Genomic DNA, 7,960 nt, shown 5'->3' on the forward strand with positions numbered 1-7,960 from the left:
CCGATTCTTTCAGAGGGTGGCAGTTCTAAGTCGAGTTTGTGAGCTTTCCCCCGGGTGGTGTTTATGAGGAAGATAGGCCCTGGAGAGAAGATGAGGATGGTGTGGCCGGAGGTGAGAATTAGTGCGTACTTGAGAGTTGGCAGTTCAGCATCAAGGAAGAAGTCAGACAAACTAAAGCAGCTGGGGAAGGGAAGACAGGGAGGAGGTGCATGGGGAGGCAGATGGAAGAAAGGAGGAGAAAGTAGCCTCGTGGTCAGGGCGTATGAAACCTTCATGTGGCTACCATGGTGGGCAGCTACGTTTCCGTGAATGCCAGGTCTGCAGAGCACTGAAGTGTGCATTAAATGGAAGTTAATAGAGAATTGATTGCGTTTCATAAGGTACTGTTACAGGTTGGGGTATCATGATGCTTTCTTCTTTAAAATTTGCTTTTACTTTTTAGACTTTTTTTTTTAATTCTAAAGATTTATTTATTTTACATGTGTATGAATGTTTTCCCAGCATGCATGTATGCACACCATGTGTGTGCCTAGTGCTGAGGAGGTCAGAAGAGGCCATCAGATCCTCTGAAACTGGAGTTACAGATGGTTGTGAGCCACCATGTCTGTGCTGGGAATTGAACCGGGATCCTCCGCAAGAGTAGCAAGTGCTCTAAACTGATGAGCTGTGTCTACAGGCCTTACAGCTTCCTTTTGAAGGGCCTGCTGTGGTCTGTATGGATCATACTTGTGAGCTGGAGCTTAGGGGAAAGACAGAAGTCTGACTGCTGAGGAGTTGGCTGGCTAGCTCCCCCCCCCCCCCATAGACACAGCAGATTTCTGGCTTTGCTGCTTCATGGCTGAAGTCTTTGTGTGAACTCCATGTCTTGATCACACACTTCTTGGCTTGGCGTTTCCTTGAGGATAACAAGAAAGGCCCTCCTCAGTGGCTTGTTTGCATCCAGGCAAGATGTCTTTACCCTGGAGAGCCTTGTGCAGTATCTCCGTGTGGGCTCTCTCCCTGGGGACTTTGTGCAGCCGTTAAAGCACCCTGATCTTGCTGTGAGGTTCTCCAGGACCTTCTCACTAATAGCAAGCCCTGCTCATGAGCTGTGCATTCTTCTAAACCTGTTAGAGGAGAATGTCCCGGTCCAGCTTCCAAATTTTCCGTTTTCTGGGTACCACTGTTCCTACACGTTTGTTATCTTTTGCTGTGTTGGATCAGGCTTACTAGGTGGGAGAACATGAAGAAAACCACACAGACACCAAGTTAGAATCTGTAGAGTCGTGTGTGTGTGTTAATGTCCAGCAGCTAACTCGCCCCAGGCAGGCACATGGAAGACCATCAACCCCCACTGGCTTCCTAGGCAATTGTGTCCCTGAGATAGAATACAAATCAACTAAAATATCTAGGTACCTTAGTCAAACTTGGGGACCACGACTTGTGTCCCATGTCCGGCCCAGCCACCTTTGCTCAAGAAGCCAATTTCAAAAGGACCACATTGAAAGTGGAAAGCAGAAAAAGGAGACTTACTCAGTGTGGCCACATTGGGAAGAGGGACAAAGAGATCAAAAGCTGCTTTCTCCTAAGTCCGTCTTTGGGTCCTGAAGTAGCATCCAAAGTTCAAATAGAGGGCCATGAATGCGCACACCTAAGCAACCCCAGTCAAGGTGTGGCCCCACCCACCACTCACCCATCATTATCTGGGTTTCAGACTCATCTTGTAAGATGTTCTGACATGTTGATAGAACCCTGTGAAATCTCTTTCTGGGAGATAAGTTCTTCCCTCCTGGCACCAATTCCTTCTCTCAGCATGAGATTTCTAGGGAACTTCTTTGGGGTCTGTTGTTTCAACAGTCTGATAGTCAGACTGAGAGACTCAAGTGTCTCTTTGGAGTGGCTTCATTTCTGCCAGGCTGGTCCCAGTTACTGTGATTAAGGGGGACAGAAAGCCAGCAGAGGCCATGGACTCCAGTGAGTCTCATCTTTCCCGTTGGTTTTATTTAATGATGGTGATGGGAGTGAGGAGATGAGCCAGGGCTGTGCCTTCAGCTATTCTGAGTGGGCTTCCGGGGTCCACACTCTAGCCAGCCTCACTGTGGCTTCCGCCCCTGCCTCTGCAGTGGAAATGCTCTGCACAGGCCTCCCAGGTCTTGGGGAGTCTTTCAGTGCTTGGATGTCACCACTGCTGTCTGGACTGTGGGTGACTAGACCCACTGCTAAGTCGTCTCCCTTCTCTCAGCTGCTGAGGTGTCGGGTCCCGGGTGCATGCACAATGGACGGCCCTGTTCCATCCTTCTTCCTCTTCTTCCCCGTCCAGTGCTACTTCTGTGGTGTGGCATCCTCCATGGGTGCTGTGGCAGTTCTTTTCTCTGTCCTCACTGACACCACTGCATGGTGCACAAACCTGGCCCCTGCACCTCCTCACCTCCTGCCCCACACCCACCCCTAAATCCCATTTCCACTCTGCTGCTAGAGTGATCTCTCTTTTGCCTTTTTGGGTTTTACATTAAAACTTTTCGTTATTATTATTTTATTGTATGGATGTTGTTGCCTGCACGTGTATCTTCGCCCTACTTGTATGTCATGATCATAGAGGCCCGAGGAAGACATTGAGTCCCCTCTGGACCTGGAGGTAAAGATCATTGTGAACCATCATGTGGGTTCTGGGAATCGAACCCAGGTCCTCTGAAAGAGCAAATGCTCTTAACCGCTGAGCCATCTCTCCTGCCCTTTTTTTTAGTTTTGAGACATGATGTAGCTCAGGCTGACCCTTGAGATCCTTCTGTACCAGCCCCTGAGTGCTGGGAATTTAGACCTTTGCCATCTCATCTGGCCTGGAGGTGGGGGTGGGGCTTCCCAGGACCTGAGTCTGCTTATGTTCCTGCTGTGCTGGAGATCTCTACAGGGCTTCCCCTTTACAGTCCCCTTTCCCTGGATGAGGTCCAGCCTCCTGTCCTGTGAGACTGTTGTCACCTCCTGCTGGTAATTTTCAATGCTTTCTCTCCATCTTAGCCTTTGACCTTGCTCCTCTTCCTGGAGTTTCTGTCCTGCTCCTCTTCGCCTGGCCACCTCTTACATATCCCTGGGACCCAGTTGACCTGCCGTCGCCCTCAAGGCTTGTGTTTTGCCGTATGGAGCTCAGCCCATCTAATCTCTCGGCCTTGGGGACATTCCTCTCCTATTTAGTATTGCAAGGGATGGCTGTCTTCTGGATTGTCATCCCTTGAAGGTCGGAGCCTTGTCTCATTTATCCTGGTGCTTCCGCTGTCTAGGACAGGACGTGCAGATAGTAAGCACTCCTTACGTGCTGAAGGAACCCCAAGGAAAGGAGCTGTTGAGCAATCACCAAGAATTTCTCAGTTGGCCCTGGGTTTGAATTGCTTGGTTAGGATTGCTTGGTCACTGCTGTTTAAGGGTAGAGACCTTCTCTTTCAGGGAGCTTTAGGGAGCATGTGCAGAGGGTTGTTGCAGACCCAGCCATTGTGAGGCAGGTACAAACTGCTGTGACTTGACTGCTCAGTGTCGTCATGATGGCTTTAATTTGGCCTGTGGATGAACTTGGCACCCTCCTGGGGACCTCACTTACTTGAATGACACATCTCCATCAGCTGGGCTGTGAGTCACTCTTGGTCAGGGACGGAAACTGATGTTTTCTCTTTGCCAGGGAATGGAGATGTAGCAGATTCACATGGCTACCGAGGCATCGTTCATGCCTGTGGCCAGGAGCTGCCTCAGGAAGCCCTGTCCAGATGATAAGCATCATTCTTCCTCCTTTGGCTCTCTACCGTACCTTGCTCTCTTCTGTCATGTGTGTCCCTTCTTGTGGCCCTGCCCTCATCAGCCTAGGCCATAGGCAGCTCAGGTCAACGTGAGTCTTCTTCCTTCCTGACTTTATTTTCATCCCCCTCTCTTTTTCTATCCCCCTTTCTTTCCTCCTTGTTCACTTCCTGTCTTGATTTTCTTATTTCTTGGAACAGGGTCTCACAGCATATCCCAGGCTGGCTTTGAACTCAAACTCCCCCTGTCTCAGCCTCCCCAAGTGCTGAGACTTTACAGACCTGTGTCGCAAAGGCCTAGCTTGCATTCTCCTTTTGTTTTGTACTTGGGGAGCTGGAGCTGGGCCTTGCCCATGCTCAGCAAGCACACCACCATTAATTCACATCCCTATCCCTGCTATTTCTCAACAAGAAGTGGTTGCCCAGGGAGCAACAGAGCAAGATAACTGAGTACCCTGGTCGAGGCTGATCAGGTGTGTCTCGGGACATCCAAACTGCTGTTGTCCTTCAGCAAGGCTATGGTTTCCCATGACACAGCCAGCTTTACTGTCTCTGCACTTTCTGTAGGTAGTGGCAGGTCCTAGGTCCCATCCCACGGCGGTCCCAAGACTATTGTTTGGCTTTTCCAATGGGGGCAAGCTGAGTGGGCATATTCTCCTCTGAGTTGCCAAAGGACAATCTGATCAGGGTGGATGGTGTGACATCATCCCCCTTCTACTGTTTATTTAAACAGAGTTCAACTGTCCAGCATGTCAGCGGCACAAATAGCAATGAGGTTAGCTGTAGGTGGCCCAGGGACTGGAGCCCTGGGACCGCATGAATCCCACACAGCCTGCTGCCTTTATAATAGTCTTTCAGAGCTTCTCAAAGGCTCTGTTTTCAGTAGGGAACAGATCTGGCTTTGTCCAGCTCCAGGCTGGGGTGCTGATGTCATTGGACCCCTCTCTGTGGAGGGACACGACTGTCACGTGGGCATAGGTGGTCGAACTTGAGCATGGTGGCTGTACCAAAGAGTTGGGGTGGCCTGATGCACCTGTGTGTCTGATATTCTTTCGTCTGTTTTGAGCTGCAGACCAAGTGGAATGGAACTAGCTGCTCTTTTTTATCTTTTCTATCTGTCTCCTCTCCATGCAGCTTTGATTCTCTCCCTCATTACTGTCCTTATTTCTCCCTTTCCCTCCGTCTGCCCTGTATCACTGCTAGGTACTTCTCACTACATCCACGGGACAGCATCACTAAGGGAACCTGGTCCCCTGTGGTCAGCAGGGAGTCAAGCCTTTTCTTTTATTCCATGACACCACCAGTGGTACAGTATCACTTCAGTTCCACTGGTTTCTGGTCACACACAACACGGCCCGTGTGCAGAGTGGGTCACAGGTTCACAAAGCATATCCACACCCAGCCACTTCTGGGAAGAGCTAGGCAGGCTTCTCTTGCAGTCTGAGTCCTCACTGTCCATCTCACATGGCCTAGGGAGAGGATGACGGAAAGAGAGAGGAATGAGGCAGGAAGTACACTGAGGATCCTCCGAAGAGGTCTTGGCGTGTGTGGCCAAGGTTGGGCGTGGGGAGCTGTTCATTGTTTACTCGTATATTCCAGCTGTCTCCTCCCAGTTCTGAGCTGGGAGGCCCAGCCAGGTTTAGGAACATTCTCCCTGCCTAGCACTGTGGATGTTCACGTGGCAGAGCGCCACAGTCCCACGGTGAACCCCCAGTTACCTGCTGTCTTTCTCCTCCCAGGTCTTTGCGTGATGAGTGCCGCGGCCATCTACACAGTGAGGCACAGTGAGTGGCATGTCAACACTGGCTACTCCTATGGCTTCGCCTACATCCTGGCCTGGGTGGCCTTTCCCCTGGCCCTCCTCAGTGGCATTATCTACGTGATCCTACGGAAACGTGAATGAGGCGCCCGACGCACCATCCGTCAAGGCTCTGAGCGCGCATAGGGTACATGGGGAGGGAGGTAGGAAACCAGAAAAAGAAGCCCCACAAACCAAAAAGAGCTAGCCCCAAATCCAAACGCAAGTCCAACCAAACAGAACGCAGTTGAGTGGGGATTGCTGTCAATTGAAGATGTATATAATATCTATGGTTTATAAAACCTATTTATAACACTTTTTACATATATGTACATAGGACTGTTTGCTTTTTATGTTTGACTGTCAGCCTCGTGTTGAATCTTAAAGAACTTTACATTCTAACACTATAACCAAGCTCAGTATCTTTGTTTTGTTTTTTGTTTTTATTTTCGTTTTTATCTTTTGTTTTGCTCAGAAGTAAAAACTCCCACATGGTCCCTTTCATCTAAAAGCAGATACCTCCCTCCCACTCAACCTCATAGGATAACCAAAGTGTGGGGACACACCCCAAATGGCCAAAGGCCTTCACACTGTGGGTGACCTGGTGCATTTAGCAGGACTGCCCACTGCCTGAATGGCTGTGTGGAGCCCTAAGCACTCACAGACGAAACGCCCTGAACCAGAGCCCTCCGCAGAAACATGGCTGGTAACTCTGGAACCCTTGTCCTTGCAGGCAGAGTACCAGGGCCACGCATTTAAATGAGAAGTCAGAGACAAGGAGTCTGTGAAATGGTGCTATGGATTTACCATTCCTCGTTATTACTAATCATTTAAACCACTCACTGGAAACTCAATTAACAGTTTTATGACATAAGGCAGAATGGAGACCTGAATAATTGTGTGTGACATAAACAGTTCATAACTGCTTTCGTACCTAGCTAGGCTGTTGTTATTACTACAATGAATAAATCTCAAAGCCTCCATCGCTCCCACAGTTTTCTCACGGTCGGAGCATCAGGACAAGTGTCTAGACCCTTGGGATTGTGAGTTCCCTGGCTTGCTGGGTCTAGAGTGTTCTGTGCCTCCAAGGACTGTCTGGCAATGACTTGTATCGGCCACCAACTGTAGATGTATATACGGTGCCCTTCTGATGCTAAGACTCCAGACCTTTCTGTTTTTGCTTGCTTTTTCTGATTTTATACCAACTGTGTGGACTAAGATACATTAAAATAAACATCAGAGTAACTCACTGTGTCTCCCTGCCTTTTGTGGGTCCTGGGTGTGGGTTCAAGGCACAAACTTCAGTGGAGGGGGAGGTGCAGTTAATGGTGTGGGTTGCAGTGTAGCACTTCAGGAGTGAGCTCATGGCCATCTCACAGGTAGCTGGAACATGTGATGCCTTCAGTGTCTACAATATCTGCCAATTGTACAGAGCTGGGGCATGGAGCCAGAGGGCAGGCCGTCAGTGGCCTGGAAGGAACTGCAGTGTTCATTTGGTCCCACTCTGTGATGGCATGCATAGGGAACACGGGCACGACACAATTGTGTTTCTATGCAGAGGAGATTGGCAGGAGCAGCATCAGCCTCTGAATTATCATCCGAATGGTGTTTTGAATAGTAGTGGTAATAAAGTGGGAATAGCAGAGCTTCTAATCCCATCAGGAGGGCAGAGGTCCTAAGCATTAGCCAGCTCTAGGCTTGTTATTCCCTAGCCCTTTGCAGTGGTACAGCATGTTGGGCTACGAAGTTATCCACATTTATTGAACTGTTCCTTTGAACTACGCTGAAGTTCAAGAAAGAGTGAGAAAATTCCCATCGTTGAATTTTAATGAGCAAGGTAAATCAGAGTAATGGTGTAAGACCATGGAAGGTAAGCAGCCCAGGCAGGAGCCTGCCCTCCGCTGCTTCCCAACGGGAGCACGTCCTCTTCCTTGTCTGTAAGACATGGATTCTGGTGTGAAGGCTGTAAGGCTGTAAGACTCAAAAGGTGGTGGGAGCAAAGTACTCAGAGTAGTGACTACACTCCAGAAAACACCCTGTGAGTTAGTTACCACAGATCATCAAAAACAAATATTTGAAAGAGCATGGAAGGACGTCCTGATTGCTTACCTGGGTCTAGGCTCCCAGCCTGCACATTAGACCTTGTTTTACAGGGGTCCCACCCCAGACACTTGGATTCCCTGTGCCCGGGATGGCAACATCACCTCATGATGAAACAGCAGAAAGAAAATGGTGGCATACAGAAGGGGCCACACATGTGAGGTGGCCAGACTTGACAACCTGCTGTCTTGAGGGCTGATCAGCTGTTGAAGACCAGCATCAGTCCCTCAGGAGGGTGACGCCAGACTCACCAGACCTCAGTGTGCTCCTGAGTCACTTGGCAGCCCTGGATGATGCTGACTGA

At 49.6% G+C, this 7,960-nt stretch overlaps 1 protein-coding gene across 2 annotated transcripts in view; it reads left to right on the forward strand.

Annotated features, from left to right (window-relative positions):
- Pmp22 (peripheral myelin protein 22) overlaps positions 1–6,805 on the forward strand; it is a 32,082-nt gene extending 25,277 nt beyond the window's left edge. For both annotated transcript variants that reach the window (XM_059269391.1, XM_059269390.1), the window contains exon 5: positions 5,498–6,805. In XM_059269391.1, coding sequence (XP_059125374.1) covers positions 5,498–5,661 — 164 coding nt within the window. In that variant the 3' untranslated portion in view covers positions 5,662–6,805. The remainder of the gene's footprint in view (positions 1–5,497) is intronic.
- The last annotated feature ends 1,155 nt before the right edge of the window (positions 6,806–7,960 follow it).

Source organism: Peromyscus eremicus, chromosome 8a, assembly GCF_949786415.1.
Source record: "Peromyscus eremicus chromosome 8a, PerEre_H2_v1, whole genome shotgun sequence".
Lineage (NCBI taxonomy): Eukaryota > Metazoa > Chordata > Mammalia > Rodentia > Cricetidae > Peromyscus > Peromyscus eremicus.